The sequence below is a fragment of the Paracoccidioides brasiliensis genome (assembly GCF_000150735.1).
Source record: "Paracoccidioides brasiliensis Pb18 unplaced genomic scaffold supercont2.3, whole genome shotgun sequence".
Classification (NCBI taxonomy): domain Eukaryota; kingdom Fungi; phylum Ascomycota; class Eurotiomycetes; order Onygenales; family Ajellomycetaceae; genus Paracoccidioides; species Paracoccidioides brasiliensis.
The window spans coordinates 311,503-330,694 of record NW_011371360.1 but is presented as its reverse complement, the minus strand read 5'-3'; the positions used below and the strand labels follow the sequence as shown (position 1 = coordinate 330,694).

General features: G+C 46.2%; 9 protein-coding genes across 9 annotated transcripts; 4 read left to right on the top strand and 5 right to left on the bottom strand.

Annotated features, from left to right (window-relative positions):
• Positions 1-324: 324 nt before the first annotated feature.
• On the top strand, positions 325-3,456 carry PADG_02494 (mismatch repair ATPase MSH1; the record flags this gene model as incomplete). Its single annotated transcript, XM_010759708.1, has 3 exons — positions 325-645; positions 713-1,625; positions 1,688-3,456. The coding sequence occupies 3 exons, from the start codon at positions 325-327 to the stop codon at positions 3,454-3,456; spliced, it is 3,003 nt and encodes a 1,000-aa protein (XP_010758010.1).
• A 203-nt stretch (positions 3,457-3,659) lies between these two features.
• On the bottom strand, positions 3,660-4,556 carry PADG_02493 (ureidoglycolate hydrolase; the record flags this gene model as incomplete). The annotated part of the gene is made up of 1 exon (XM_010760179.1): positions 3,660-4,556. The coding sequence occupies one exon, from the start codon at positions 4,554-4,556 to the stop codon at positions 3,660-3,662; it is 897 nt and encodes a 298-aa protein (XP_010758481.1).
• Positions 4,557-4,974: 418 nt separating this feature from the next.
• PADG_02492 (uncharacterized protein) lies at positions 4,975-6,756 on the bottom strand (the record flags this gene model as incomplete). Its single annotated transcript, XM_010759707.1, has 7 exons — positions 4,975-5,239; positions 5,326-5,525; positions 5,590-5,646; positions 5,721-5,861; positions 5,944-6,027; positions 6,181-6,361; positions 6,635-6,756. The coding sequence occupies 7 exons, from the start codon at positions 6,754-6,756 to the stop codon at positions 4,975-4,977; spliced, it is 1,050 nt and encodes a 349-aa protein (XP_010758009.1).
• Positions 6,757-7,990: 1,234 nt separating this feature from the next.
• Positions 7,991-8,907, bottom strand: PADG_02491 (uncharacterized protein; the record flags this gene model as incomplete). Its single annotated transcript, XM_010759706.1, has 4 exons — positions 7,991-8,260; positions 8,375-8,588; positions 8,671-8,697; positions 8,780-8,907. 4 exons carry the CDS (start codon positions 8,905-8,907, stop codon positions 7,991-7,993), a joined length of 639 nt encoding a protein of 212 aa, XP_010758008.1.
• A 560-nt stretch (positions 8,908-9,467) lies between these two features.
• Positions 9,468-10,262, top strand: PADG_02490 (uncharacterized protein; the record flags this gene model as incomplete). Its single annotated transcript, XM_010760178.1, has 3 exons — positions 9,468-9,677; positions 9,748-10,002; positions 10,038-10,262. 3 exons carry the CDS (start codon positions 9,468-9,470, stop codon positions 10,260-10,262), a joined length of 690 nt encoding a protein of 229 aa, XP_010758480.1.
• A 325-nt stretch (positions 10,263-10,587) lies between these two features.
• PADG_02489 (rRNA-binding ribosome biosynthesis protein RPF2) lies at positions 10,588-11,740 on the bottom strand (the record flags this gene model as incomplete). Its single annotated transcript, XM_010760177.1, has 2 exons — positions 10,588-11,581; positions 11,727-11,740. The coding sequence occupies 2 exons, from the start codon at positions 11,738-11,740 to the stop codon at positions 10,588-10,590; spliced, it is 1,008 nt and encodes a 335-aa protein (XP_010758479.1).
• A 2,181-nt stretch (positions 11,741-13,921) lies between these two features.
• On the top strand, positions 13,922-15,408 carry PADG_02487 (uncharacterized protein; the record flags this gene model as incomplete). Its single annotated transcript, XM_010760176.1, has 4 exons — positions 13,922-13,978; positions 14,033-14,089; positions 14,147-14,194; positions 14,245-15,408. The coding sequence occupies 4 exons, from the start codon at positions 13,922-13,924 to the stop codon at positions 15,406-15,408; spliced, it is 1,326 nt and encodes a 441-aa protein (XP_010758478.1).
• A 450-nt stretch (positions 15,409-15,858) lies between these two features.
• Positions 15,859-16,889, bottom strand: PADG_02486 (uncharacterized protein; the record flags this gene model as incomplete). Its single annotated transcript, XM_010759705.1, has 2 exons — positions 15,859-16,736; positions 16,814-16,889. 2 exons carry the CDS (start codon positions 16,887-16,889, stop codon positions 15,859-15,861), a joined length of 954 nt encoding a protein of 317 aa, XP_010758007.1.
• A 706-nt stretch (positions 16,890-17,595) lies between these two features.
• On the top strand, positions 17,596-18,933 carry PADG_02485 (CMGC/CK2 protein kinase; the record flags this gene model as incomplete). Its single annotated transcript, XM_010760175.1, has 4 exons — positions 17,596-17,710; positions 17,857-18,230; positions 18,335-18,754; positions 18,829-18,933. The coding sequence occupies 4 exons, from the start codon at positions 17,596-17,598 to the stop codon at positions 18,931-18,933; spliced, it is 1,014 nt and encodes a 337-aa protein (XP_010758477.1).
• Between the last annotated feature and the right edge of the window lie 259 nt (positions 18,934-19,192).

Genomic DNA, 19,192 nt, shown 5'->3' with positions numbered 1-19,192 from the left:
GTCGCATCGCTTGAAGATGGCACGCGAGATTTGAGCCCTAGAATTCCTCCTTCGCAGGTATTGGAGGTTGTAAAAGGATAAGCGTACAGCAGAAAAATATGTTGATGAAGCATTGAAGTAGCTTTGATGTTGAAGGGTCATGGAGAGTCCGAAAAGGGACTAGCGTGGCAAGAAGCCCAAGCCTGAGTGCTTTTTTTTACTTTTTTATATTTACTGCGTCGAAAGTAATAATAGAGGACCGACAACCATGGAATAAATGCCTGGTTGAATCTGGCGTATCAGGGTACACTAACAGAACAACCCGGGTGGTGGATATCGTGGATAATGACAGTTTATCTGTATGGACGGCAGCTGAGACGTCCTCTTCTATCAACATGTTCACGTTTTTGCCCCGTCCGCAATGCCTCCAGATCTCGCGTTTTGGCCCGCGGTTTTGTCCCTCTGCAGCACAATCGCGGGGCAACGACAAAAACTTCTTCCAAACTTAATGATCTTCGTCAAGGATGTTTAAAGAAATCTCTGGAACCATACCCGTCGGTTGTCAATGATGCGCCTCAGTATCCAACGGTGATTCAAGGAGCCAAAAACAACATGCTAAAATTTAAAAACTGTGTACTGCTGACAAGGGTGGGCAACTTTTACGAGGTACGGAAGTCTGTTCCCTGAAATTGCCTGAGAATCAATAGTAATAGTAGTGGTTATTCCTTTGCAGCTCTATTTCGAACAAGCCGAAGAATACGCTAAACTGCTGAACTTGAAATTGGCACAGAAGAAGACAAACGCTGGTGTCGTTCCAATGGCAGGCTTCCCGTATTTCCAACTGGAACGTTTTCTAAAAATCCTGGTTCAGGACTTAAACAAGTATGTGGCTATTAGCGAGGAATATCGCAACAGTGAAGTTGAAAAAGCCAAATCGGGGGGTCTACAATATGACCGTAAAGTTGCTCGAATTGTTACACCCGGGACATTGATTGACGAGAAGTTTATGGATCCTTTTGAGAACAACTTTCTCCTGTCAGTGTATATGGCCCATACCCTCCCAGAGGAGACGGAAATACTATCGCCTGGACAGCATCCTTATATCTCGGGGTCTCGATCTATCGGTATGTCCTGGCTAGACTTGTCAACAGGGGTTTTTTTTACCCAGAGTACGACAGCACAAATGCTACCATCTGCCATTACCAGAATTAATGCCCGGGAGATAGTTATCGACGTTCAGGTCGATGATAAATTCAAACAAGAGCTTCAAGCAATTGTTGGGCAAGACCAGAAACACCTTATAACGTCGTTTAAATGTCAGGACCAGACGAAGATGCTGTCCGATTGGAGTTCGGTCTTTGAATCCCCAATAACCCCTGATGCAGCTAGCATGTTTACTACAGAGGAAATAGCTTCATGTAACATGTTGCTGGAATATGTCCACTTTCAGATCCGGGGAATGAATATGAAACTCCAGGCGCCACGCCGCAGGCATCTTGACCAATCTATGACTATTGACCGTAGTAGCCTAAAGGGGCTGGAGATTTTAGAAACCGCTCGAGATGGTCTTGGGAAAGGAAGCCTTCTCCACGCTGTGCGTCGAACGTCAACTAAAAGTGGAGCACGACTGCTTAGAGATAGATTGAGTATGGACTTTTATGTCTTCTCCTTGTGCCTGCAGTTTTTATAGGCTAATGCCATCGTCTAGCGTCGCCTTCTGCTTCACTACATATTATAAACGAGCGCCTTGATTTGGTATCCAAGTTCCTTGCAGATGAAGACCTACGACAAAATATAACACTTCTCCTTAAACGTAGCTACGACTCTCAACGATTGGTTCAGAAGTTTTCATTAGGAAGAGGCGACGCCGACGATCTCATATGCCTCTCAAAGACAATTCAAGCGTCGCGAGATATAAAAGATGTTCTGCTACAGAATATCGAAGGTTCTGATCAACCTTCTGACCAAGAAGCCAATCCTGATGTGACTCGTGGTTTACGTTCCATGCTTGATCGTCTGAACCTCAATGGCCTCGAAGCACTTTCAAAGCGAATACTCGGTGCAATTGATGAAGAGGGGCTCCTTCAAAAGCAGCGGATTGAGGATGACGCGGCCGCCGAAGCTGCGGCCCTAGCTCAACAAGTTATTTTGAATGAAGGATCCCCAGAAGATCTAGAAGCTATGCCCAAGAAAATCCAAGATCAGTATGGTGCCAAGCAAAAGGAGTCGAACGGGGTTGAACAGTCAGATGGAGACGCATGGATCATACGCCGCGATGCGAGCGAGAAGCTGCAAGAGCTTCACGATAAACTTGATTATCTGAACAACGAAAAGTCAGAATTAACACTGGAACTACAGGATATCGCCGGAACTGCCAATCTAAGTCTCAAATGGACTCCTGCACTTGGCCATATTGTTCATGTGAAGGGAACAAAGGCATCCCAACAATCAGTCGAAGCCTTGGAAGGAATGCGATCCGTTTCCTCATCAAAATCAACACGCTCCTTTTATCTAAGTTCTTGGACACAATTGGGTGCTCAAATAGGCGAAGCAAAGGAAGAGATCAAGAACGAACAACAGCGTGTTTTGAGAAACCTCCGCGAAGACGTAATTTTGAACCTTGTGAAACTGCGGAGAAATGCCGCTGTATTGGACGAACTTGACGTTGCATGCTCATTTGCCAATCTTGCCAAGGAGCAGCGGATGGTTAGACCGGTTATCAACAATGGCACAAGCCACAAAATCGTGGGCGGAAGACATCCAACGGTAAAACTTGGATTGGAGGAACAAGGCCGCCCTTTTGTTAGCAACGACTGCTTCATCGGAGAACAGGAGCGAATATGGCTCATAACGGGCCCAAACATGGCCGGCAAAAGCACCTTTTTGCGTCAAAATGCTCTCATTACCATTCTCGCGCAGGTCGGCTCGTTCGTCCCGGCAGAACATGCAGAGATAGGTGTTGTGGATCAGATATTCAGCCGTATTGGTGCTGCGGACGACCTGTTCCGCAACCAGTCTACCTTCATGGTAGAGATGTTGGAAACGGCCGCGATTTTGAAAAATGCAACGCCACATTCCTTTGTCATCATGGATGAAGTTGGGCGGGGGACGACGCCGGAGGACGGAACTGCGGTTGGATATGCATGTCTTCTCCATCTCCATAACGTCAATCAATGTCGCACGCTATTTGCAACGCATTTCTATGCACTGGCTGACATGACTGCTGGCTTCGAACGTTTGGCTCGATACTGCACGGACTTAAAGGAGGACTTGTCGGGGTCGTTTTCGTTCGATCATAGATTGAGAAAGGGCGTGAATCGCCGATCCCACGCTTTGAAGATTGCACGCTTAGCAGGCCTTCCGGAGAGTGTCATCGATGTCGCAAATGACGTGTTGGGCGAAATTTCCGGCGGAGGAAGCTATGAGCCCGACGAGAATCTATCTGGTCGCGGTCTAGCTGCCCAACGCGGCTCGTGATATTCCAACTCTCACCCGCACTTATCTTTGTTTTACCAATTTTTTACTTTCCAGTCATCACATCTTATTATGATTCTTAGATACCCTGGTGTAATATTCAAAAAATACTTTCGTTTTGATGTCGCAATGGAAATTATAATTGACTGGGGGTATTATATAAATATAAAACAATGCACTATCCCATTAAACCATGAAAGTATCACTCATAGCTTAGCCACCTCATCCTCATAAACTTCCATCTCCCTGACATCCACGTCAATATCTACATCAACAACTATCCCTTCCTCGAATGCGACCTCCTGACAATCATCCTCAGCAACCCCGTTAACAAATTGCACCACCACAAAATCCACCCGATGCCTCCCCACCACTACCATCGGCGCATGCCATGTCCCAGCTCCATATGTAACCGCCTGCCCACCATGTGCAACGAACGCCTTCATATTGCGCATATCCGGCGGGTCGCGAATAACCACTTCCTCCTTGAGACCCCGAGCATTTACAACAGTAGCCCGTACCCTCTGGCCATGTAATGATGGTGCAACGATAACCAAGAAGCTAGGAGTCATACCGTTGTTGCTGTTATCGTCAATATCGCCATTATTACTCGTATCTGTGGATCTCCTACTCTCTCTACCCTGGCCTCTTTTATCCGCAGGCATTGTAACACCCAGCGGTACAAACGTCTGCGTTGTATACGGATGTCGTTCCAGAATCCTAACATCAAAAAAACCCTTCCCTTGTTCTCCACCTCCCCGCAATGACCTCGGGAAACACGAAAACATACTCATGCACGGAGAGCCCGCACCTCCTCGGTCCCGGGATCTCGCACTCTCACATTGGTCGTAATTATTCTGGAATACGGAGATTGGACTGTATTTCAACGCGGTGGATTGGTTGGCAAGAGTCGGGGTAGGGAGATCAGATATTGTAGAACTGTTTGTGTTTGCGAGGGACTGAATGGAGGTGACTGGAGGTGCACGGGTGAGTGTTGATGGCAATGGGCTACATATGGCGTTACCGAAGGGTTGAAAGGAGGATGGAGTGAGCGGGGATGCGGAGATGGATAGTTTTGGTGATGGCAGGATTGGAGGAGCCATTGCCGGTGATTCAAGAGAAGTATAGCATAATTATTTTAATGGGGGTTTATTGCTGCGGTTTAAGAGGCTTGTAAATCCGCGTTGAAACTGCTGTTGGCAGCAGGTTAAGGTTGAAATAGGAGGTTGTTGGTAGGCAGACGTCATAGGCAGATAAACCTTAAAATACTTTATTCAGTGGGGGATCGACAGACAAACTACCTCATGAGGACTAGTTAGAAGAACTAATCCTAATTAGGAATGGCGCCATTATATCTGTACGCTGCCCAAAGGAACAACATATCCAAACTTGTAACTATCAGAATGGATATCGAGGGCTGTATGGGAAAATTTAAATATATTTGCGTGTATGAAGATTCAAATCCCCACATTCCAAAGTCACGATTGCATCAAAAACATTCAACAAATATCTTCTCCCTGGCTACTCTTCCTGAATCTTGACCACTACCTTGTGCGATCTTCCCGCTCCCTTTTGGTGATATCGATATGCCTCAAGCGCATCCTCAAACCCTCCGCGTTCGATCAAATCAAAGGGAGCAGGAAGTAGCTTCTCCTGTTCAAACAAAGCCACAAACACCGGGATGTACTCTTCAAGAAGCTTGTTGATATGCTCTCCGTTGGGTCTTCCAATTGTACCCATCTGAACAATCGTAGTTTTCCCCCCTTCAAAGTCGGTGATTTTACTCCTGTTCACGAGATTAGCTAAAGCATTTTCATGGGAAAGAAGCCCAAGAAGCTGTGTGAAATCGTCCCTTGTTCAAAATAGACTTACCAGGCATTTGTCGTGGAAAACAACTTTGGACCTCCTGCTGGGAGCTTTTTGAACAGCTCTTTCGCGAACGCATCACCAGTCGCCGCGGCGTCAAAGACTCGGTGGACTCTGCCTTTGGTAATATCAAGGACAGTTTTGACTTGATCTCTAATTGGCATTTTATAGTCAAATACAGCCCTCGCTCCCTGACTTTTCACAAGCTGATATGCGGATGTTAGCATTGCCATACATCGGAAAAATGAAACTAGGAGATAATATTCGAACCGGAACTGACTGTTCTGAACAGGATGCGATCACTTTATATCCGCAGACATCAAGGAGCTAAGGATCCATTAGCATGCCATTTTGTATGGCTAATACTGGTGCCACGGGAATAATTGAGTCCCTGCCTGAACGCCAAATTTTCCAACACTGCTGGAGCCTCCAAGAACAACTGCCCATTCATCCCTTTTTGGAGGTACATATTTCCCTTCGCGGACATCTTCCAGCTTGGGCAACTCGACATCGAGAGAGTTGAAGATACCTAGGCCTGCAGTCTACTCTCAATATGAGCTTTCAATTTCGATCCAGCGTCACCGACCCTCCGAAAGGAGTGAATATGCCACTGAGGAAACATACCTCAACACCGACGCCAATTGTAGCAGCTTCCACTAGAGAAATATTTTTCGGTTTGGGAATCGTAACTTTGGCATCCATCAGGAACTATATCTCATATAATAATATTATATACTAAGTTAGAACGGTTGAGCCATCCCCAAGTTCTGGCATAAAAGCCCTAGTTTCAACCCACGGAATGAAGTACGCACCCATATACTCAATCTACCTAATCTACCCAAGAAAAGTGAGCGCACTTACATATTCCTGCCCGCCGTTGTACCCAAAGTATCCCAAGCGAGAGCAACCGCAAACACGATCGCCAACTTTAAACGACGAGGCAGCATTTTCGCCAGCCTTTACCACGATGCCTGCGACGTCGAGCCCAAGACCCAGCGGCCATTCTTGAACGAGGGCTCCCGTCGTCCTCATCAATTCGTCACTGGATATAGAGTAGTTAGAACACCCCTGAGTAACGAATATTTTCTGGCAGCTGTGACGTTACAACAAAGGAAATATCAAAGTTTGCTTGCTCCTCTGGAACTGCAGGTATATGTATGCAGTACATGTGCATCGTCCATCCAGACGGCTTATTACCAAAAACAAAGAAAGAAATAATAAAATAAAAATAAAGGAAAAAATAATCCAAAAAAAACTCAATTCAACTTTGAGGGACATAATGAAATAAAATGAACACCATGTATTATATACTAACACTGGATTAATAGCCATGTAAATCGACTTGACCAAGATCTGGTCCGATGATGGCTCAGGGACCTCGAGATTATCAACGATTTTAAAAGGCTCGCCAACCTTCTCGGAAATGATTCCCTTCATATTTGACGTTTTATTTTTATTTTATTTTATTTTTTTCGACAGGACTGTTTGGTTGGTGTTAGTATGCCTTTGATTGTGTATCTAGGGAGTGATGGATGCTGGGGGTAAGGTGGGGTAAGGGAAGGCAAGTGAAGAGCTCACAGAGGCATTCAAAACAGTTAAAAGAATATAATAGAAATGCTTGTATATTTGGGCATCTATATATATTTATTTTGAGACCCTTCCAGCCTTTTGATCTAAAGGAGGCAAACGAGCTGGGTTATTTTTCAAACTCACGCTGTTGACACTGTTCAAACTGTTCCATCGTTGGAAGCCAGAAGCGGGGCACTTGCATGACGTGCACATCTCTCCCCATAACTTCACTGACTAGCCTGTTCTCTGGTCATCGATAGGTTGTCCAAAACCAAAGTCCGGGCAAATAGACATTACGCTGCTCGTATTTTGACTTCGGACAGCGGCTCATCCCTGACATGGAACCGGGTAAATTATCGCCGTAGGACCTGGGAAGTCTGGACCGATCGGAATGCATAACATCGGCTTTAACTATATGTGACATGACAGGACGGACTATGGCAGAGAGCAATTCTGCAAGATTACAGTACTTCCACAGAGGAGACTAGCTCATCTTCCATGCAGATCCCGAAAAACTTCGGGACAGGGAAAGTTCAAGCGATGAAAATCTTTAATTAACTATATATATCTCTTCATATGTAATCACATATATCACCAATACAGGACTTCATTCTAATCCATGACAAAATGAAGTATATCATACAATAGCCAGCAGGTTCCCAAGATGGAAGGGAGAAATAGCAAAAACTCGTGAATAGATATGATAAGAAAGAAAAAAAAAATTTAACATCAAGTCACGCAAAAGGGATATATGTTTCCACAGCTCCAACTGCCCCACCTCCAGAAGTCCGGAAGTTTATAATAAAGATGCGATTATCATTCAGCAGCCGAAATCGGTTAGGTTGTCCATCAATATGGGAAATATGGTGAACGACGAACGGGATACTTGGCAAATGTGGCGGTATTAGCTCGCGTCTCTCGGATAAATAACACATGGGGCGTATGACAAAAGCCCTCTATGTGCACTGTTACGGAACTGCATATTCTATAGTGACTTATTTGTTGTGAATTAATAAAGTTCGCAGAGAATCCCAGTGGTCGGAGTCCGAATAACTAATTTCGTACAAGTCAGCGAATTGTTCGCATCAATCTAATATCGGAATCATAATGGCAAATCGGTGCAGATGCCTCGGGATCCTTTGACATACATGTAAGTCATGCTGCTTCGCAAGCTTGATTGAATGGCAGCTGGGTGCCAGCGGAAAAGGTACATGACACAGGCCCAACTGAGACTGGCAAAGGCCGGCCAGGCATTTGCATAGATTGCGCTTCTGGCTTCGGGTGTGATTAGATGGGACAGCGCATGTGTCCCAGGCTCAACTGAGAGCTTTGCGACTGCAAGAATCACACGTGCAAATACGTATATAACGATCTAAATTAACGTATATTAGGTTTTAGCCCCTTAAGACTCTTATATGAACTCTTTTTCTTTTCTTTTCTTTTTTGCTTTTTATTTTATTTTTATTTTGTTAGTTCAGATACTGACCTGTTGGCTAATGCTACCTGGTGACTTGCCAAAAACGAGGTATCCTCCTAGGAGCCCGGATATGAAAGTATCGTATGGCCCCTCCTTACCCCACCCATTTGGACCTATATATTTAAGGGCAAGCATGGTAGATTTGTATACGACGGCGAACAATGAGAGGTTCCGTGCGTGTTGTCTTGTCGCTTTGAAAACGAGCCATGCTTTATGACGTAAACTGTGCATTGCGTTACGATTTGAGTAAACGGCTGGATAATGAAACGGGATGAGACTGAGAGGAGACTCATGTGAGCGATTACCTTCCAGACCGGAAAATAAATATCATCCTAATAAATATACGACAGGGTGAGTTGACATTCATAAAAGAAATGCATACGCTGAGTAACAAATTAAATTGGCTGGACTTACACCAAAGCATGGGGGAATCGAATTTTCGCGCCGTAGACAGCCCCATTGCGAGCTCCTTTAAGAACCGCGAGAAATGGAGCAAGGTCAGGGTCCATGGCAATTTTATTTAGCTTTTCCTGCAACTGCATGTTAACGCGAGGTCCTCATGGTTACACCTGGGGAGGTGACCGCATACTATAAGGGAATCCATGGCTTTTTAACCTCGTCAATCCTCTAAACCCGCAATTGGCACCCCGGTCGGGCAAAAGGGTAACGAAATATAAGTCCGAGTTCCTCTCATTAGGTGGCTGTTAATGTAGAAATGCTCTGTTGGAGGAATCGCGAAAAGCGTAAATATACACTGTCGTGAGGTGACCGGTGTTTGGGAGCCAATATAAAAACAATCATGAAACAATATTGTGGCAGTTTCTCCGCCCGCACTTGTTTTTTTGTAGTCCCTCGGCATGTGAAGGTTCTTGCCGACAAGCGCGCACTTGATGTCACCCAACCTCATGTGACTTCCTTTGCCGCGCGCTTGTTTGTGCCGAGCACTCCACAAACTCACTAATCCAGATTCAACAGCGAGTCGCGACTCCGAAGAGTTAACTACCAGGATCAGACTGGAAGATATATGACAACTTTCTCTTGGGGTTGCTTGGGCTTGGACTTTCTGACAGGAGATTGACATGATTGCTGATTGCTGATTAATATGCCTAAACGGCTTACTCAGGACCAAAAACTGGCCGTGACTGCAGCTTTGTTTCGTCAAGAGCCATATCCAAAGATCGCTGCCACTCACGGAGTATCAGAACGACGACTGCGGGGGATTTCTCTCTGCCTGAGAACATGGGGAACGACTCATCCCCCGAGGATGAAGCAGATGGGGAGGCCAAAGGCTATCACAACTGAGATTCAGGAGGTATGACGACAGGCCCCGTCAGTTTCCCGTTTCGCAATGGAAAACTAAACAATGACGAGTATTTCTCCAGGGCCTTCGTGAATACGTCAATTCTCGACCCCTTTCCAGTCTTCAAGATATGCAATACCATATACAGAAGACCTTTAATGCGAAATGCAGTTTCCGGTCAATTTCACTGTGCTTGAAAGATATGGGGTACATCCGTACCATCGTCCAGCGGGGGAACAGGTCTCTTGAGAAGGACAACCTTCCATCGCTGTCGGATCCTGACAAGCTGCGCATTCAGAGTGATCCAGCTGCAGCAAAGCTTTTGGACAAACCCAAGGTCATATATGCGTGGTTATTGATGCCTAAGCCAAGCGCGAGTCTCACCAAGCCGCTACCAAGAAGTCTGCATCTGCGAAGAAAGCCAGAAGAGGTGTGAGCGCCGGACGGCGATCTCAAGAACTGTCAGATGACGAGCGGGACGAGGAGGAAAGTCTCGACGTCTTGCTTAATGGGGACATCTCCGCTGCTGCACTAATACCGGCCGTTGCCCCAGCTCTTCCAAGTTTCCCACTGGCAGCATCTCAATCAGTGGGCTGATCGAGAAACTAGCGGACAGACCATAAATAGAGATATTTTGTGACGCCATATTTCCAGCTTACTGACCAAGCATGTATTTTGAGTGGCGTTTTTTTGTATTATTCATATAGACATCTGTGCGAAGTTGGCGCACTGAAGTGGGTTCTGTATATATATATGCTTTTGATTCCCTCATTACACAATGAAACTCTTATATGATGTCCTTCACAAGCGATAGGGTTTCTCGCACACAAGTCCCATTTTAAACCAGCCAAACCCAAATAAAGAACGCCATGCTAACGCAGAATGAGAAGGAATAACAGCCAAAACCAAGACCATCACTACCTCAGCCCAATTTTGTCTTTTTCGTATTACCGCCTTCAGCTATCTCACCGACATCCATCATATCTACATCGCCGCCATCACCATCTTCAACCCCAGCCCTCCGCTTCAGCCCCTTCATCTTTCTGGTCTGTAGCCCACTCAGATCCTGGCGGCCAAGATGAACCCGCCCAATTTTATCACCAATGGCATCCATACCAATATTCTTCTTCATCTTCCCCTCCTCATTCGGTGCCTTGCCCTGTTTCATAGCCTCCTTCATGACAGTTTCATCCGCCTCCTGTACCCTCCCAACTCTAAAATCAAACTTAGGTCCAATCTCATCTAGCTCCACACGGGGAAGTTTTTGCCCACTCTTCTTCGTCCGAATCTTATACCACCTCAAATGAATAATGGCTGCCAAGCCTTCCACCGGCTCCTCCGCCGCAACCATAAGCAGATATTGCAAACCCTCCACATCTATTTTATCCGTCTCCTCCCCTTTGAACATGTCCAAAAACATACTCTTCAACATCCCATATACAGACGACGTCGCATCCTCCCAGGCACTTCCCGCAAACAACATCATTGGTTTCATCTCGACGCCGATATCCAACTTCATTTTTTTCATCTCTTCCTTCTCCGCTTCCTTCCCCTGGTCAACCTGCTCGCTCAACAACAGCATCTCGCACATATCTAGCAGCTTGGAGTTATAGATGCGCAGTAACGTCACGCAATTTGGCCGCTTCTTATTACTGCTGCCGAAGACCACGATGCCGCATTCATTTTTCACGGCGAGAAATTCAATGTTCTCCGTGCTCTCAAACGGGTGGATATTTTCGTTTTTCTTATGAAAGAGGACTGAGTGTGGCTTTGTGAGGGCGTGGAATGTTTTGAGGACGTTGTGTAAGGGTTGGGGGCATTTGGGGCCATGGAGGAGGAGGATGCGCTTGACAGGTTCGATAAGTTGCGGTTCCCGCGCCTTGAGGATGCGGGCGGTACGCGCGGTTTTTGGTTTTCTATATTGATTGCGTTGTTAGCGTTGCTTGTCTCTTTTTCCTCCTAGCATGCATTCCTTCTTATGCACGGAGTATTTCGGTCAGGAAAGAAAATCAGTGTAAAGTTTGAGAAGAGAAAACCCGCTGAAAGCGATTGGGAACATACACTTCTCTGAGCATTGTGAAAATTAGAGCATATAGACATATATATCTGCATATATGTGCAGATAAACGCGCCCCCAATTCTTTGTGAAGGCCTGACGTTTCTCTGTGAGTGGCTCTGAGGTTTAAAAGATGATTTTTTTAATCTAGGAGCTGGGGGAGCTGCAAACAATGCAAACTTCAACTGAGCAACCCCAAAGTACGATAAAATAGCGAAGACTCTCGTGTTTTCCATATAAATAAATGGCTACAACTCGTAAGCCTTCATAACGCCAGGACATTTACAAGGTAACTAACCTGTAGGGGGATCACAGCTACGGCATAGGAACAAATCGGGCCCTACAAGAAGCATATGGCACCCCGCAAATTGGGAAGGTTAGTTACTCTGATGCACGACATGTCTCCACTGGATCGGACCTGAGCACATCTCGATTTTCATTACCATTTCTTTCAGAGGATTTGCTTCATCTTGAATATTGTAGGTCTTGACAGTGAAGCTTTCTCACATTTGGGGGGTGGAAAAACCTCCGAAATGCGGAGAAAACGGTATCCGGATCCACTTCCCCTGGCACAGTAGTTATTCATGGTTCCAGAGTTTTAGGTGCCCCGGGCAAAACGGCCGCAACGGCACAGCAGACCAGACTGGTTTCATCGGATTGGCTGGTCCACATCTCCGAAATCCATGGACCTGGGTACAGTTTCTCCCGTTTAAATCATATTCAAGGAGTTAATCTGGGCTGAAAAATCAAATAAGGTTGCGTGAATGGATTCTCCTTTGGTTTGCCGCCCTCTCTTCTCGAATGGAGGCGGAATACTGCATGAAACCCTTGTTCCTCTAGGATGCTGCCCGCTTGTCAAACAGCGGATTAATAGACGGTCCCGCGTTGGTCGGGATACGGCAATCCAAGAGGTTTCCACTGACAAGAAAATAACTGCGGTTTCACTCCACCGCCATTGCCATTTACTACTTATTACGCTATAAATCATTGACTATGCTTTCGTTTTCCTCGTAAAGCGAAAGGAATCAAGTTTGGATAAAATGGACAGGTTTTGTGGTTCGGTAAACGGCACCCATTATGACGACTCTCTAGCGGCTGTTAATTAAAAGATCCCTAAAATCGATGTTCATTAGTTACGGAGTAACTAACTACACCAGGTAAATTATAACTATTGAGTGGTGTCTTGCCATGGCAACGACATATTCCAAAGAGAACAACTAGAATATGTAATAGATAATGCTGGATTTCAATGGAGCAAGAGTTCATTGATTGTGATAAACATTCATTCCCAGTCATTCGTATGAGAGGCAATTATCGAACCAGTGTAGCTGTTGTCCCGCGCATTCGGCTATTTATATTAACTAAACCTCGGACACGGGAAGTTCAACGGCATCAGACAACCCCGGGTTTGATATTCAGTTCAACGACTCACCAACTATCTTGGCCCTACAAGACCATTAACTTTCCATTGGCTGAGCGACTGAATATATCTTACAGGCGGAGGCTCATGCCTTAAGGAGACCATGAATGGTACATTTCAGACGTGAAATTATGTTGAGGAAAACTAGCTGGATCACATTGAGGATGCATAGGCATCTCCCGCGCTGATGAAGTTTAAGTTGAGACAGCCCATGTTTGAGCCCTTAACAGCTCCAAGGCGCCTGACGCACATTTTCAGCGATGGCACACCCGATTTCCAGGCGAAGGCCTTCATTCACATACGGATGCATGAAAGGCCAACCATCATGATACCGTAGATGTATGACCATCGGTCAATTTCCCAACGCCATCGTGTGTCATTTTAATTGGGAACTATGGCCCATTAAAAAGAACCTTTGGAATGGACGGAGAGTCGGCTAAGTCCCTTCTTTTCCCATGCAAAGGGAATTAATTTCTCTATCTATGGTTCTTATATTGATCAAAGAGTGTATAACTTTTCCCTCGAAGGTGCTTTTCCCCTGGGCATCCCTCTACTTCCCGTTATTGCTGCTAGATTTGTCGCTCTTTACATCACAAACCCGATCATCAACATTCTTTTGAACTCCAAATGAGACCGGCAGTTCTTTTTGCTCAGTACTCTTAACTGTTTGGACCGTAATTGGTGTCGTTCGGATTTGTATACAAGTTCCAGCATACGGTGGGTGGAACTGCGAGATCATATCTTCGAGACCACGAAGTTCTCCACTGCCAGTGAAAAGAAATGATAAGGCACATTTCCGTGGCTTGCCTTGTGCTTGTTCAGCTTGGAATATCGGGAGTATGCTCTACGAGATGGCATTGACTATTGTGATGAGACTGATCGAGTCTATAGCACAGAACCCACGCGAGAATAATAGGCCTCAAAGAGTTCCAGAAGTTTTCCCATAAGGTAGGGTCTTAAGCCAAAATATCAATCGTCTCCGTCCTCATGCTAAATACGCTATAGGGGGAAGATTTTGAACCAGACATCCAAATTAATGCAAGGTTGCCTAATGTATGTTGTCAAGCACCCCAAATGAAGTGTTAAGAGGCTCATCATCATAGGACCACATATCTGTTTCCGTTGGAGGTGCTGCTCCTCCGTCTCACAACGGCGTAGACGGCGTAGTATTTGACGAAGGGGGAATTGTAGTCAATATTATAAACTCAGGAGACGGATCAGAAGCGCAAGCACATGCGCCGAAACCCGTTCCGGCAACACCCCAAACACAAGCACAAGTTCCAGCACCCATCGAATATCAGGGCGTGGCAGGCATTTCAATTCCAGTTGAACCTGTCGGACACACTCCATCGCCCATACCGTTTCAATTTGAGGCAGGATCTTCGGCCGTTTTGACACCCCAGGTTTCGTCGAAACCTCCCACTCAAAATGGGCCATATGCCGTCCCAAATACTCACCTCCAACAACCAGGCCTTGCCCCCGATGCCTGTGATTGCCAATGTCTCTGTCCTTTTCATTTTTTCAACACTCCTGCTGTGAATTTGGCAGCGTCAATGCTTTTTGGAAGTGAGACGTCGCCAACAACCTTGGCCACGGTTGCTTCTCCAGCGTTTCCAGCATCTTCAATTTTGAACACGACTACCGCCGGGTCATCATTCCCCCCTGAGATTGGTGTGGTAACCGACAGTGCCGTCTCACCTACCCTTTCAGACGTTCAAGCTTTTGCCACACTCGTTCCGGTTCAGTCATTTTTGTCTTCCGAGTCAGAAGTTCAAACTTCCAGCATTGAAGCTCCTGGTTTGCCACCAGTAGTTCTCCCGGAACCATCTGAGGATGTTGTAGTTGTCACCACTGGTTTACCTGTGGCTCCTGAAGGCGATGCAACACCCAGCGAAGGTGATTTTGCAACACCCAACCAACCTCCCACTGCCGTACCGACAGAAACAGCGATGACAAGTGCAGAGGCTATGCAACCACCGGCCGCAGAGGTGGACGTTACACAGCCAGCGACAACAGAGGCGACGGCAACAACGGAAGTTCCACCAACGGTAACTGACGCAGACTTTACCCAGGAACTAGCAGAGAATGCGAATGACAGTGCTACCGCTACCACACCAGAAGCGGCAGAAACAGACGCTGATTCAGCCCAACCTGCAACGCCAGAACCACCAGAGGAAACGCCTGCTCCAGATCCGGCTGTAGATGTGCCTATTGATGTTGGCACCATGGCACTTTATAGCGCTCTGACTTTGAGACTTGGAGCGTAGCATGGGAAATACGGCTTTCGGGAGGTTATTTACTGTATGCCAAAGACATTTTATGTTTTACGCTCATCACTGCGCTTTTTAAAGAGGATCAAGCAGGCCTTGTGCCTTGTTTTGCTTTTGCTGTTTTCGCTGTCGCTGCGTTGACTTACCCCATAATCTTCGGAATTGAGAGTACTTATTTTTCCTGGTACATTATAATTATTCCCCAATTGCGTATAGCGCTTGTCCATATCCTTTTTCTTTCTCGATCCCGTTATTCTATTTCAGGTTTTCTTTCCATTGAAGGTACCATAGGCGGAGTTAACAGTACATGAGGGTATATCCCTTTTGGGAAAGTTTACTGTAGCGCATATGTATATCCCATATTTACCGCGCAATATTCTTTTCACATAATTGACGTCCAATGTCATGAAGTTAAAAAGAGGGGGAAACCAAAGTAGCACGCACGAATCATGATTTATTTCCCCCAGCAATGGGCGAAGCGGTCGAAGTATCAACTCCCGACCCCTGAAGCTTCGCCCTCTTAGCCCTCCGTTTCATCTCCCGTTTCGATAATGGTGCTTGGAGCTCAGCATTCGAGTCCGTCTCTGTATCAGCCTTCCTTTTCACCCCATTCGTATTCTTTGTCCCCTCATCCCTCTTGCACTTACTCTTATCCTTATTCTTAACACCATCCCTTTCCTTCTCCTTCTGCCGCTCCCCACCATAAACCACATCCACAATCCCCCTCCAACTCCTCCTCTTAATTCCTGCCAACGCCACGACCTTCCGCGCTTCATCGCACAGCGCCTCTTTCCCCCGCTCCTGTGTCAATCCCCACACACACGCCAAATTAACCACATCAAACGGCGCCCGTACCCCTAACGCCCTCCTCGCCTCGCTCGATATAATAATCCCCCGCCCCCGTGTCGCGCGAATCAGCGAAGCGGCATTCCCGATGAGATTCCTGCGCGCTTCAGCGCCGCTACCAGTTACGCCGGGGCCGTAGCAGATTTCAAAGCGCACGCCGCGGACGATGGCGGCGGAGAGAGTTTTGAATTTGAAGTGGAAAGGGAGCCGGGAGGAGAGGTCGAGGGAGATTATATCGCAGTCCAGACTATTGCAGGCGAGGGAGAGGCATTTTTCGTTAAGGGGCCGTAGGGCGATGAGGGAGTAGAGTTGTGAGAGCGGGGTGAGGCGCTGGTTCTGGGAGGGGTCGGAGACGGTGATGGTGATGCGGGATAGGAGCGTGAGGGATTTGGGTAGATTTGGCGGTGGGGCGGGTGGGGAGAGGTCAGATGGGAGCTTTCCAGATATGGATTGGGAGAGAGCTATGGTTGCGTAGCCAACTGTAGAGCAGGGAGTGAGCAGGGAGTGAGCATGGAATATACATTCAGAGGGAGAGAGACTCCTATGGTTGACTTACGTTCGGAGAGAAAGGCGAGGGTGTTGGCGATTTCAGGGTCGTTGGGCGTGTACGGGACATTAAGATCGTAGAACATGATGGCAGTGCTGGGGCCATCCAGCCCACCATTCAGAATTCCTTGCTATTGCAATCAATGTATTCATGGATTATTGGACATGGCATGGATTAGTTATATATTTAAAATACCATCAACTTCAGTCTTGACATCGAGGACAAAATAAATGTCATTAACTAGTTTGGCTGGTTAGTTAGGTAGTTAACTTGAGAGCTTCAAAAAAAGAAAAAAAGAAAAAAAAATCTTGGATTAATTTATCAAAACTTTCTGGCCCAATCGGCTTTACCCAAAAAAAAACATTACATAATCGTTCCTGACGGATGATGTTTGATCCGAAAAATGATGCTAGTCCATTTTAGTGCTAGTTAGTTATCTGGGTCGTTGCATTAGCCTTTTTTCGCGGGGTTTTTTCCATGCCCAAAACATGTGACTTGCGAACTTAGAGACGGAGTGATTTGTCGCACCTGATTAGATTTAGTTTTGTATATCACATTCAGTGCGAACAACCACTTCTTGTTGCCTCCCGTGAAGTATATCAACCATACCACCCTCCTGCTTGACGCTTGGCTCTTCCTCAGCTACGGCATCGGGCGACGGCGCGTTCGCTGCCTTTGCATTCGTACCCTTCATCCCTTTTGTTTTGTTTCACTTTCCTTCCCGCTTCGCAAAAAAATCCATCTGTGGGCCGCGTTCTTTGGGAGAAGCCAGATATCGGCCACCCGACATCATGGCGCGAGTGTATGCGGATGTCAATCAGCAGATGCCCAAGTCATATTGGGATTATGACAGTGTCAACATATCCTGGGGCGTGTTGGAGAACTACGAGGTTGTGAGGAAAATCGGTATGTGTTCAAGCCCAGCCGGATGACACGCAAACATTTCCCCTCGAACAGAGTCGAAGAGAAGTCGCATTTGAGGGTATTTAGATTTTGAAACAAACGAAAAGATAGTAAATGGCTAATGCTTCTTGAGTTGCTTCACTGAACAGGGCGGGGGAAATATTCGGAGGTTTTCGAAGGGATAAATGTGGTCAACTACCAGAAATGTGTTATCAAGGTGTTGAAGCCAGTAAAGAAGAAGAAAATCAAAAGAGAGATCAAGATCTTACAAAATCTCTCCGGCGGTCCCAATGTGGTTGCTCTGTTGGATGTCGTCCGCGACAGTCAGAGCAAAACCCCCAGCTTGGTTTTCGAATACGTAAATAACACCGACTTCCGAACACTATACCCTCGATTTGTCGACTACGATGTAAGATACTACATTTTCGAGCTTCTGAAGGCCTTGGACTTCTGCCACAGCAAAGGAATAATGCATCGCGATGTGAAACCCCACAATGTCATGATAGATCATGAACGACGAAAAGTACAACTTGTCCCTGCTACCCCCCCCCCCCCCCCAAAAAAAAAAAAAAAAAAAAAAAAAAACCTATGAAACTATATGCTGACCGTTTTCCTTTTCACCTGCAGCTGCGACTCATTGATTGGGGTTTGGCCGAATTCTATCACCAGGGAATGGAGTACAATGTCCGTGTCGCGTCGCGGTACTTCAAGGGACCAGAACTCCTCGTAGACTTCCAGGAATACGACTATTCTCTTGACATGTGGTCATTAGGGGCCATGTTTGCGTCGATGATATTTCGAAAAGAGCCATTTTTCCATGGAAACAGCAACTCGGACCAACTGGTTAAAATCGCCAAGGTGTTGGGTACCGATGAGCTATATGAATACCTCGAGAAATACGATATAGAGCTGGACCCGCAGTACGACGAAATCCTTTCAAACTTCTCCAAGAAAAGCTGGCATTCGTTTATCAACGCCGAAAACCAAAGATTCGTCAGCAACGAGGCCATAGATTTCTTAGATAAATTGCTCAGATATGACCATGCAGTACGCTAATGTTTTCCGTTTTATATATGTTTTAAGTCTCCTCAATTTTACTGTTAGCTAATTTTGCCTCCCAGGACCGCCTTACCGCCCAAGAAGCAATGGCTCATCCCTATTTCGCTCCTGTTCGCGCTGCTGCTGCCCAATCACTCCAGAACAGCGGAACAGCTTCTCACTCTTGACCCATCTCATCTTCCTATCCAATGTCCCGCATGCTTGATTATGCATCACCTCTCCAGGTTACTCCTTTTTAACATTTCCTACACCGATCCCAGTTCTATTTCTCCCTACGGCTCAATCCTCAGCATGGAAACGGATAATGAAGGACGGGTTCATGGCGCCTCGCAACGTTACTTATGAACTTTTCCTTGCATGGCCTTTCAACACATACATAACGAAGAATTGCTTATGAAACCTCTTATTTCTGCATTTTCTTCATTT